The sequence below is a fragment of the Chaetodon trifascialis genome, chromosome 20 (genome assembly GCF_039877785.1).
Source record: "Chaetodon trifascialis isolate fChaTrf1 chromosome 20, fChaTrf1.hap1, whole genome shotgun sequence".
Lineage (NCBI taxonomy): Eukaryota > Metazoa > Chordata > Actinopteri > Chaetodontiformes > Chaetodontidae > Chaetodon > Chaetodon trifascialis.
The window spans coordinates 10103169-10115417 of record NC_092075.1 but is presented as its reverse complement, the minus strand read 5'-3'; the positions used below and the strand labels follow the sequence as shown (position 1 = coordinate 10115417).

General features: G+C 45.6%; 1 protein-coding gene across 1 annotated transcript; it reads right to left on the bottom strand.

The window, feature by feature from the left end:
* Positions 1-39: 39 nt before the first annotated feature.
* LOC139348893 (uncharacterized bromodomain-containing protein 10) lies at positions 40-11441 on the bottom strand. Its single transcript, XM_070989284.1, has 10 exons — positions 10870-11441; positions 9591-10323; positions 8610-8810; positions 6835-8468; positions 6598-6659; positions 6397-6486; positions 5758-5873; positions 5347-5555; positions 3039-5105; positions 40-2765 (listed from the first exon to the last, which is right to left on the bottom strand). The coding sequence occupies exons 2-10, from the start codon at positions 10310-10312 to the stop codon at positions 769-771; spliced, it is 7098 nt and encodes a 2365-aa protein (XP_070845385.1). The 5' UTR covers positions 10313-10323; positions 10870-11441; the 3' UTR covers positions 40-768.
* Between the last annotated feature and the right edge of the window lie 808 nt (positions 11442-12249).

Sequence of the window (12249 nt, the reverse complement as noted above, 5' to 3'; positions counted from 1 at the left end):
TTACAAGAGTCTTTATACAAGGAAGCAGTTCACACACTTGCTGGGGACAGTTGCATTGTTTATTTCCATGCAGTAACGTCCACATCTGTTCAATGAAAATGTACCTAGTAAATATTTTTGAAAAATCTATATGGTAAAAATAAATAAATGTGACTTCAAAACATTTCATATGGGCTCAAACATGTAGTACAAATTGATCTATTAGTTTATTTATATTTCTAAAAAAAGTAAAATGTAGTTTTCAAACAGTTACTACTTGAAAAAAGGACAACGTGAAAGAACCTGGACAGAGACAGTTGTATTGTTGAAACTGATAGATAAAGTAGAGCAAGTTATGTCAATGAATAGTATCCCAATTATTACTTCTTGAAGCAGTATCTAATGGCATTGAAAAGTATTACAAAAGCTTGAGTTGAAATTTATTTCATCTACCCTCCTGTTCTACTGATTTGTTATAACAGTTGTCATTACTGGCCATGAAGTAAAAACAAAACAGGAAAGTCAAAAGTCTATAACATTCATCTGAGGGCAACCTCACTTGAGAAACCCATCACAGTTTACATTTCCAGTACGTCTGCGCATACAGTTTACCTATAAGATGATCTAACCAGAGGGTATAACCTACTGTATCCCAAATGTCAGTTAAACTACAGTTGGACAGCAGTTCTTCAACTAACCCAAGGATTACTACAAGCAAAGAATGACCCCTGCCAAAATAAGCAGCTGAAAAGTGGTGTCCAAGTCCTCACAGAGCTGGCACAGTCTCAACTAATTGGTGCACTTTCGGACTGCCTGTGAAGGCTGTAAAGAGGAATCATGTGTGTGTAGTGTTCCAGTGGAACTGTTGGGGGAAACCACCAGTGCATCCAGTGGTTTGGGACAGGCAGTCAGCTCTGCTGGATTGACCTGGCACTGAACCGTGTTCAAAACAGCGCCATCAGGACTAACGAGTAGTTTGGATGCTACACTGGTATGCACTCCTAAGGATGAAGTCTGCAGGGAGTGACTGCCAATTGCTTGACTGGTTAGAATGACAGGTGGGTGGATGGTGTTGTTTGTCTTCAGTGATGTGATTGGTTGAGTTGGAGTGATTATTACAGTGCTGCTGGATGAATGAGTGGTCACCACAGTTGCTGTTTCAAAGGTGTTGACAGTGCTTCCGATTGGTGTAACCGTAGCAATGGGCAGCGTCTGCATCCTAGACACCGCACTTACAATCGGTGGGACAGCCACTGTTGGCAACACTTGTGTCCGCGTGCCAGCGAGCACTGGTTGCATGACTGCAGGCACTGTTTTTTTGATTGATGTGTTGTCTAGTCCCGTATGCACTAAAGCCTGTGATAGAACAGTGGAGGGTGCTGCAATTCCAACTGCTGTCTGCTGGGGCTGTATGACTTGGCCCAGGGTTGTCACCGAACCCACCTGCTGGGCAGGAAGAGAAGAACGCAAAGCTGGTGTGCCTGCTACTACAGGAGCTGCAACTGAGGTGAGGGTTGTGGGAACGGTTGGCCTGGGTAAAACAGGCAAGGATGATAGAGGTGCTGACACACTGGACAAGGGCGGTGCTACTACAGGGGAAATGATGGATGAACAGTCTCCTCGTGTGGGTGTACCAGCAGCTAACCTGATTGTAGCCAGTGCTGAGCCGAGAGCAGGGGCACTGGTTACCACTGGGGAAACTAAGGCTGGTACACTGCCTAACCTTGGCGGCGGTGACAACAGAGTAGGTGTACCAACAGGAGGTGATGCAAAATTACCAGCCTGCACAGCTGGGAACCTATGCAAAGCTGACACTGCATTTGTTTTAATAGGTAACAAAGTTGAGCCCAGGCCGGGTGTTCCTGTTAGTTGGCCTGGTGTGGCATTGGGAGTGGTTGGTAGCAACGATGGACCAACAGCAGGTGTGCATGCTACAAAAGGACAATTTACGGCTGGCATGCCAGGCAGCCTTGCTGTGGACTGGGATAAAACTGGTGCTCGAGGGGCTACAGTGGCATGGCTTGCCCCTTGGGGAGGTACTGATGCTCCAGTGCTAGTAGCACTGGCAGTAGGCACTTGTTGTGGTGCAGGGATAGAGATGATAAGGACATGGCTGCCTGGACCTAAACCCTGGGCAGGGACTACAAAACGTGCATTGTTAAGGAGGATCTGTGTGCCAGCAGCAAGGGGCGTAGAGGTGTTGATGACTATCCTCTGCTGGATTGTGCCAGTAGCAGAGGTGGTGAATTGGGTATTGGTGGTTGTTGCAGAGGAGATGGGAGTTTGGATTTTATTGACAGCAAGCTGAGAGAAAGATAGGTGGGAAGTGGTTTCCTCACCAGTGCCACTTTGGATATTTGAAGGCTGATGGACAAGAGTGGGTGTGGAGGTTTGGGCTGTGTTACTCTGCAAGGTAGTGGTTACCTGAGCAGGGGAGTTGCTGGACAACATATTTGGGGAAATACCAAGGTCCTTCTTGATCACATTTCCTGCAGTCAGAGTGGCAGCAGTAGATGTGGATGTTGAAGAGCCTGGTTGGGAGATCATTGTGAAGGAAGGGATACCCTGGAGCTGAGAGCTGGTGGTCAGAGAAACATGAGAGGACAGCTGGGCAGAACAACTTGTGATGGTATTTGAACTTGTAACTGGGACAAGTCCAGGTATGGCTGCTGTCGGACGGGTCGGATCTGAGACAGAAACTGACGTACTCTTGGAAGGAGAACGTGACAGGGCACCAATGGTCTGTCCAATGGTTGTTGTCTTCCCTGACAACTGGATTTGCACTCCTTGAGAGACAGAAAGAAAAATACTTTCTTCAATATGTCAACATAGATAATGGGGCTGTATTTAGGATAGGAGTATGGTCACTTTAATACAATATTTGAACTGGTAATTAAAGTAGAATCTAAAAAACATAGCTTTACATTCCTTCAGCTACATTATAACATGTGAATGTACAAATTAACAATTTCCCACTGTTAAGAATGTACAGACAAGATTCAAACACAAGAACAGACATGATGAGAATGCTAGTAAAACATCACATTAAACAAACCCACCTGAGGGCAGAGTGATGTTCTTGACCTTAGTCAATGTTTCTGAGGTGACACCGCCAACAGGTTGGCCTAGGCTTAATCCCATCTTTAGAGTCTGACTTGATAATGAAGTAGTCAGCAGCTGTCCACTAGCCCCTGTTGCTATTGCCTGCTTGGGAATGCTGCCCATGGAGGTGGTGGATGATGTCGCTGTGGGTTGGCTGATGAACATGACTCTTGAACTCGGAAGTGATTTTGTGGAAGAGGGCGTACCTTTTGATAAGGCTACATTTGAGGTGGAGGAAGAGGAGGGAGTAACCAGGATGAATTTAGTAACTTGGGATCTCTCATCTGTACTGGCCCGTTTGACGCCAGTCTTGCTGATGAACTCTGCTGGTGTGAGAACTTGGGGAACACCAGAACTACTCAGTGAAGGGACAACAACAGTGTTTTTTACTACTGAAGCTTGAAAATGTGAACCAGCAACAGCAGTCTGTGCTAGCTGGCCAATCTTTGTTGTAACTGTGGAACCAGTTGAGAGGTTGGAGCCTTGACCTATAGCAACAGTAGTGCTTGCACTCTGGTTTCCAGAGCATGTAACAGGAATGCTACCAGTGACTGCAGTGAGCATGGGAGTTGAGACAGTGGAGGGGGACTTTAATACTGAGGGAACCTGCTTCTGAGGTTGGGTCACTGAAATACTTGTTACTGCTGGTGTGGTGCAAGGGGAAGTCTGAGAGGGAGCAGAAGGAGAAAGAGTTGGTGATGTCTTGGATACGAGGAAGGCTTTAAACTGAGGTGAGATGGTGATGACTGAACTGGTGGGCAAAGAACCAAGTGCATTCTGGTCTGAGGATGTCTGGACTTTGACGATGCCTGTGTTGCCTCCTCTGGTTGTTACCAGGATGGACTGTGAGTCACGGATACACACAGTCTTGAGCTCCTGTTTAGGGTCTGTAGATTTAATAGGCTCAGTAGAAATTGCACTAGAAGGAGCTGTGATGGGTGAAGGATTTGGCATGGCGCCTTGTGTTGTGCTAGCTTGGAGACTGCAGACTTGTGCCCTGTTGATCCCTGCTGTGTTCATGGCCCCCTGTTGCAGACGAGGGGAAACTGAAGGAGAAGGGGCACTCAATGTCCTGGCATCTTTTAGGGGAGCAACTTGCTGAACAGGGATTCTGTTTTCAGGAATGGTGAACCCAGGCACATTGGTGGACATACATAAGGGGCTGGCCACTTTAGAAACTGGGACCTGAATACCCTTTGACTGCTGTTGATGTGAAGAAGACCCCTTTTCATCAGTTTTGTGAATGAGGAGGTTAGAAGGCAGAATCACCACTTGCTGCATGATCTTCTCCCCAGTGCTCTGGTCCACGACAGGATGAACAGAGATCTTGACTGGGCTGCTGTTGTCTGTTCTTACAAGGTGACCCAGCCTCTCAGGTACCTTGTACACCACTTGCACAGGATTTTTTGGTACAGTCTGTGTTGGTTTGGCCTGCGGTGATTTAGGAAGAGCTGCCGTTGGTGTGGCCATTCCTGGCTGCCTTAGAACTTCTGTCTGTTGTATTCCTTGTGCCTGCGTTTGTTGTGAAATCTGCTGAGAACTGGATGGAGAACTTTGTGCTTTTGAAAGTTTTGTGGTAGTCACCGCAGAGGTAGGCAGGGAGACCAAAGACCCTTTGCTCTGTCTATTTATGTTGTTGACCCCTGGGTAATCAGCAGGCCGTTTCATTAAGGTCACTTTGTTTCCCACACTCTTAGCCAGCAGGGTGGGGATGGGCGTGTAGCCCTTAGGTAGTCCAGTAGTGGGGTGGAGAATGGGTGGTCTGGATGACGGTGAAGCCTGGGCTGGCACCTTTGCTGCCCATGCTGAGTTTGAATCCCTGGATTGATTTGATGACATCAGTTCAGATCTAGACTGTGGCCCAGGGTTAGCAGTAGAACTAATGTTACTGCTGCCAGTCTGAACTCTTGACAGCAGACTAACGCCCTTCTCCGTGCTGGCCAGATGGTGTTTTAGGTGGTTGAGAGGTACATGGGTCACCGTTTTTTCGTCAGCAGACTCAGCCGCAAATTCCCTGGTGCTTGCTGAGAACACAACAGAGATGTCTATTAGGTATGCGCCAACCAATTACCCATCAATACGGGTTCAACAGACAAGTAGTGACATTCATTTCAATTTCTCGAGGACAGTTAAATAAGCTCAAAACTGTGTAATTTAACCGCACCGCAGCCATTAGGATCAGGAAAATACAAACACAATTTAAATCTCTATTATTACATTATAGTAAACAAAATTCAAATGTCAGTGTTAGTTTAAGTACTTTACCTCCACTCCAAAGACCTCTGGGAACCATATGCTCCAGGTCTTCTTCTTCTGATCTTCTGTAATGATCCGAGAACGAACACACCTCCTTCCCAAAACTCCTCTCTTCATCATCATCCGATGATGATGATGATGAAATACACTCCTCACGCACAAAGTTATTGTACTCTGGGTGCTTCTTGAAATCATCAAATTCCTTCTTCAAACGAAGCCTGATGTAGAAGAAAAAAAATAACACAGCATAGAGAGGTTAGTTCAGCAATGATGATATTATACAAAGAGCTATGTAATTGTGGTCACTATGCTTTGTGCTGGTCAACTGAGTTCAACCTGCACAAGAGTAAGAATTACTATCAGAACAAAGTGTTTATGAAGCTTGATCCAATTATAATTTAAATGTCATAAGATTTGTACCTGTTCCTATGAAAGGCCTTGGCAAGTTTGGGTTCCCAGGGTGAAAGCTCATTCAGTAGTCTGATCAGAGTGCTGTGGAGGTCTTTTACTGCTTCTCTCCGATAATACCACCGACCCTGTCAGTTCACACATGCAAAAGAAACCTTAGTCATGCCACTAACATATGATAAAATGTCTGAGCACATTGTCTTTTCCACTAAATTCAGAAGATTATTGAACGTGTGATCAAGCCCTCCTCCTCCAGCAGTCAACCGATATTTAGAGAGCATGGTGGTCAATGGACGATATATAATGCTTATATCATGTTTCTGTTTTGCATCTGATAAAATACAACAATAACAAATGCAACACAGTTTCTTAGCTTAAATCACCATGTATTTGACACTAACGTTACTGTCTGCATTGTCTCTTACTTGCTTAAGTAGATCTGCACTCAGTCTGTAATTCATTTAAAATAAAACAGTTTCAACGAAAGAAATGTCTGCATATAATCAAAACACTAAACACACTCAAGTTAAAAAAGAAAGTTTTAGTGCACTTCACAGCAGAATAACCAGCCATGCGAGCACAGGCATTGGCCAACGTCAATTAACCCAACATGACCATGATGGTCTTCACAGAAGTAAGATTTTAACCTACCAGTCTTTTTTTGGTGCTCTCCAAGTCATCAAGCTCATCTTCCGTCTTACTGATCAGCTCTCGCAAGTCCTCAAGACTGGTACACACCAACTACAGAAGAGAAATAACTTTTTTTTAAAAAATTACATCATCATACAATAGAGCATTAAAAATACACACCTAAAGAAATAAGAGTGTATATTTTAGTATGAGAGAGACTACCTTAAATGATGGCTCAACTGGAGGTTCATCTTTAATTTTCTTTAACGTTTCAAGCTTTTTTCCTGTCAACAAGATAATAAATATAGTCTCTGAATCAACAAGTTATTACTGAAAAAACTGAATAATAAAGGAATTCAAGGAAATATTTCACATGACATTGTGGCTGATTGCACACTTACCAATGAGCCTCATGTAATACCAGAAGAAACCACAACATCTACAAGGACTTTTTCTCACCTGTTTTGTGTTTTTTCTTCTTGTCTTTTCTTTTGATCGTTGTGGCAACTCTCCGCACTGCAGACTTGGCAGCCTCAGCTGGGGACAGCCTCATCCTGTCCTCGTGCTGCAGCTGCTTGTGCTCTCCTTTCACCCTCAGCAGCTGTTCCCTCCCTCGCTTTTTCTTCCGCTTTTTTTTTTTGGTCCAGATTTTGTCGTTCACCTTCTCTTCACTTGAGTTTTGAGCACTCTCAGAAGACAACTGTGTCGCTAGCCCCGAAGTGCCACAGTAGCAGTCGTCCTCCTCAAATTTAAAATTACTAGTTTTGTTTTTACAACATTCCAAACAGGAAGATCTTTGGTGTCCCTGACTGAGACTTCCTTCCTCCACTTTGAGGCCCACTGATTTGGTTGGGGAGGCCTGGCTCACTAAGCGAGCAGGTGACCTGCCTGTGTAGCTATGCTCCCCTACACTCAGACAGGGCTCTTGTGTCTCTGCTTTAATGGTGCGCATTGAGTCCAATGAGAAGCCCTGCTCCTGTTTTAACATGAGTCGATTGGATTGATGCTCCAACTCTACAGTGTCTTCCTTCAAATTCATTTCCACTCCACCTCCTCTAATAGGACTTGTGTGTGAAAGGGATAAGAAGTTAGAGTGTATTTTTAAGTCCATTTGAGAGTCATCACAGGAGTCTCCATCAGAGGACCCTGATTCAGACCCTTCTTCCTTCTTCACTGACGATGTTTTAAACCTTTTTTTATCTTCTTCTCCATCCCCATTTTCCCCTTTGAAAACCCCAAGTGTTTTTGCTGTCCCATTTCCAAAGTCATCAGACTCTCCCGTGTCCATGGAGCCTCCATAACATCCCCTGTCACTTTTAACGCCCTCATCCTTCATTCCATCCGACTCTTCCCCCTCTGTCCCTGGCTCTATTTCAACCTTTTTGACCCATACAGAAGGGAAAGGGAACGCTGGGGGTGTACTGGGGCTCTGGCAGTAGATCCTCAGGTCTGCCCCACAGAAATGTGGGAAATGTATATATGCATTCTCTTTGCTGTCATAGCCCAAAATAGACTCCCTACATTCATGGATGGGCTGGGACAGCAGAGCATCCTGCACATCTTTCTGTGTTTCATACACATGATCACACAGCCCCTTCAGAAGCCATACTCTCTGGTAGAAGGGTAGTAAGTGAAAGGGTTTCTCCTCCAAAGGACTCACCTCCCCAAGGGTGCTAAAAAACTGGTGGCAGAGTCCCAGCTGCTCAGCCCGACCTGGCTGATCATGGGAAGCACCAACAGCTCGATACCAGCCCAAGACCCGCTGCCTGAGCTCTGACTCCCAGCGGCGGTAAGGCAGGGCAGGCCGGCGGTGCAGAGTGGCTCTCCGCTGGGGTGGGGAAAGTAGGGAAGACATAATTTTGGACAGGAGAGGGCTGCAGCGCGGCATCAGCAAACAACGCTCCAGCTCAAAAAATACAATCTCTGGGAGGTTAAGGGCAGTCTGAGCCAGGCAGAGGAAGTGTCCTATAGCAGGGAGTTCCCAAAGTGTGTCCACCGTGTGGGGGGAAGCTTGCGACAGCAAAGTCTGCTCCCACTCTTCGACCTCTTTGGCTGACATTTCCTCTGCCTCTTTCTTCTCAAGCTCACGTTGCCTGAAAAGTCAGAAGACATATGTAGATCGTTGGTGGTTTTACTTTTGCACCAAATTCCAATAAATGTCTTGTATTAATATACCAAATAAAAATCAACTTTGGACAGCTACTTTTAATCTCTCCTCTCAAAAATTCACTCACCTCTTCTCGTCCTTGGCCCTCTGTTGCTCTTCCAGCCGTAGGGTCTGGACCATGACAGACTCATGCCCACCAACAGTGATGGTAGCCAGGCTACGAGGTGCCAGTCTCCTCCTCGTTGAGGTGCCCCCTGAACTCCGTTCTTCCTCTGCACCAAAACGTCCTTTAGACGTCACTGCCAGCGTCGTCTTCTCTCGCAGCGTCCTAGTTTGACAAAGAGAGGGAAAAAAAATTATGCTTGACGGTATCTGTACCAGGGCTGCACGGTGGCGCAGCAGGTAGTGCGCGTGCCTCACAGCACGAAGGTTGCCGGTTCGATCCCCGGGTCAGGCGGGGCCTTTCTGTGTGAAGTTTGCATGTTCTTCCCGTGCATGCGTGGGTTCTCTCCGGGTACTCCGGCTTCCTCCCACAGACCAAAAACATGCTCATTAGGTTAATTGATGACTCTAAATTGTCCGTAGGTGTGAGTGTGAGTGTGAATGGTTGTTTGTCCTTGAATGTGGCCCTGCAATCGGCTGGCGACCGGTTCAGGGTGTACCCCGCCTCTCGCCCATTGTAGCTGGGATAGGCTCCAGCCCCCCGCAACCCCGAAAGGGATAGGCGGTATAGATAATGGATGGATGGTATCTGTACCAAATGATAATTTAAAATACTTTAAAACATGTAAAGGAGTACATTTTTGATCAACAGTAGGATGTGAGATGAAACTACACTGCTGAACACACTCCCATTCCCTCATTACTAATAATAATACATATAGACATTTCATGTTTACGTTGAAAGAATGAAAAATGAAAATGAAAAAAACTGTATCTACTAAAGATTGAGAGATAACCTAAAACCTAAAAAAAACACAGCAGCAGCACACCAGCAACATTAATCTCTGATCAAATCATGTAGAAAACATACATAATGTGATTGCAGGTGTATAATGGTTTTGACCTTTTGCCAATTTGTTCAACAGTGTAATGACATCATGTTTACCTGGACAGCAATGTAAGCTTCTGCTCCAGCATGATTTCCAGCTTTTGAGCCTGTTTGGAGATCCAGTGGTCCACCCCATGGTAGCGGTAACAATTCTCCAACATCAGCCTGAAGTCTGCAACAAACTCTGTTATGGTCTCATACTCCTGATTGATAAACTTCTCCTCCATCCTCCGCAAGCACATTGACTGCCTCAACTGTGCCTGACCCCAGCCCCGTACACCTCCAATACCGTGCTGGGCTTCCTGGTGGCCGATAGGATGGAGGAAAGGGCTCGTGATGCCTTTATGCTTTTCTAAGAGAAAGCCAGTGAATATCCTATAAGCTTGCTGGACCTCATAGTTCATGTCCTCCTCAAAGCTATTGCTGTTGGTGGAAATACAGACTTCTGGCAGAGAGAGGTCACTGTTTGAAAACTCCGACATGCCATCATTGCTAAGTGCAAGGTGGTCACCCTCAGCAGTAACATCCCCACTATCGCCAGGACAGTGTAATGCTACCATAGTCTCAATTTCACAGGTGCCATTACTGAGCCCATCCTCAGTTACGACCAGGTCAGTATCTTCAGTGCTGCTGCTCCCCCATTTGGATTGTGAGGACATGATGTCTGAGCTGGGCTGCTGAGGTGCTGAGTCTTGGTCAGTCACAGTCAGGTCTTGGTTGTGGAACAAAGGTTGGCTACAAGCTGCTGTGATTTGGTCTGTTCTATCCTCCTCATTCATGGTGCAGGCACCTGAAGGGGGTAACAGGTGTTACCTATGGTGAATTTTGATGTTGCAAACACTCCAACATAGTTTTGATGCAAGCGAAAATAAGATCCAGACAAAAAAGCAGTGGTTACTAAGCATTTAGGGCCCAAAATAAATCACAGCTGGGAGATGATGTCTTCATAACTAACGTAGATAGATTCACAGGGATACCTTTACTGACATTTAAATTCCTGTCATGGCAGGTGTTCGCATTATTACAGCCACGTGATAAAACACATATTTACCTCAAGTGATTGTGTCCAAACTGCTTGCAGTTGAACTTACTTTATGAACCTGCCTGATCTTTACAAACTTTTCCTTTTCCCTGGATCAACGGGTAGCTAGCTTGAAGTTAGCTATTAGCGAGCTAGCTAACGGTAGTTAAAACAATAAGTAAACAAAGTTTGTTCTGCTTGCTCCCAGAGAGATCTACAGTGCACACCCTTATCACGTCCCCTCTCCTGATCACGTGCAAAATAACGCCAAAACAAAGTGAACGGAGGCAGAGCTTGGTTGGTTAAACAACATACCTCGACGTTTTCAGTGCGGCTCCAGACACGCACCAGGCAAGACTACTCTTAGCAAGCTTAGCCGACACGACAGCTTGCTAGCTAGGTTAGCTTGCTATTGTCTCCAATCTGGGGCCTGCAATTGCTGCGTTCGCTATCCATACTGAAAAATTATTAGCAATTAAATGTCCAGCAGATAACAAAAAGTTATGCAGGCATCTCATGTCGTCAGCGTACGGAGTCATGTCAGTGACAGCAAGATGGCTAACTTAAAGGAGCATTAGCTGTAGTAACACTAGCTGATTGTCCCGACAATGCACAGCAGTTCATTATCACTAGCCAGCCGGCTAACCCACTAGATTTGCAAGTTGACAGCTACTTCATGACACGTAAAAATGACTAGGCTCACTTCGGAGACAAATCTGCGCCATGTGTCACATTTCTCGTGAACCCTGTAGGGTTTACAAAAAGCTACTAACCGACTGTTCTGTCTGGCTTGCTTTAAGACTACTGTACCGTTCACTACACTTCCACCCTGCGTGCGCCCGATGCAAATGTGCGCAGCCTGTCCTGACGTAGCTAGCTGGTCGCGTGTCATACCAAACTGCTATTTTGGTTTTGGAGGTAATGTTGACACACTCACATTTACACTACATTATCGACCTTATTGAGATTGTGGACCCATTATCACAGAAAGAGGGGCATCTCGAGATAGATGTCAATCGGAGAAAAATAAAAGGCACGTTATCTGCAAGGCTACTGCGCACAACACGACTCAACAGCATCAGACTGTGACCGCTCATTCATAACTTGAGCGCTAAAGTGTAAAACAATTACACAGTAGGTACCGTTCCGTATACAGTGTAAAAACTTGAGCAGCACGCATTACTTATTTGTAACCGCTAGATGTCGCTAGTCACATGTACAACAGGCAGTTGAGGCTCTTACGTCTTTGATGGATGTGCAGATGGTCTCCGGGGCTTTTTTACCCCTTGTTTAGCCTCTCAGGTACTTCTTCACTCCAGACCGTTTACTAAATGATTGGGACCATCAGACATAGTTATTCTGGGTATAGCTATGCTTTGGACAAGTGTGTGTCGTTCCCAGTGTAGGAGGCAGGATTGGTACACTGCGTGAGAGAATTGACAACCCGACAGACGGACATCAGGGCAAAATATCCCATCACTTTCTGTTTTGGTTGCTGCATGTATGCCTATGAACTGCTGTAGGTTGCGGAGGAGGATTGGAGTTGTTTATCACCAGACTGACACATTAAAATAGTGTCCCCGATTATTTTGCACACATTATTTTAAATCAGCTGTCATGTTTTTGAAGTCACAGTTGCAAGGGACGGAGCATGCAGCATCAGGAAATGTGATGTATTACTCTCTTACACTGAGT

Coding starts and splice junctions, on each gene's coding strand:
- LOC139348893 (XM_070989284.1), bottom strand. CDS start 10,312: ATGAATGAGGAGGATAGAACAGACCAAATCACAGCAGCTTGTAGCCAA. Junction 8,811..9,590: donor AAGCTTACATTGCTGTCCAG/GTAAACATGATG, acceptor TTGTCAAACTAG/GACGCTGCGAGAGAAGACGA. Junction 5,556..5,757: donor AAGGCCTTTCATAGGAACAG/GTACAAATCTTA, acceptor CTTCTACATCAG/GCTTCGTTTGAAGAAGGAAT.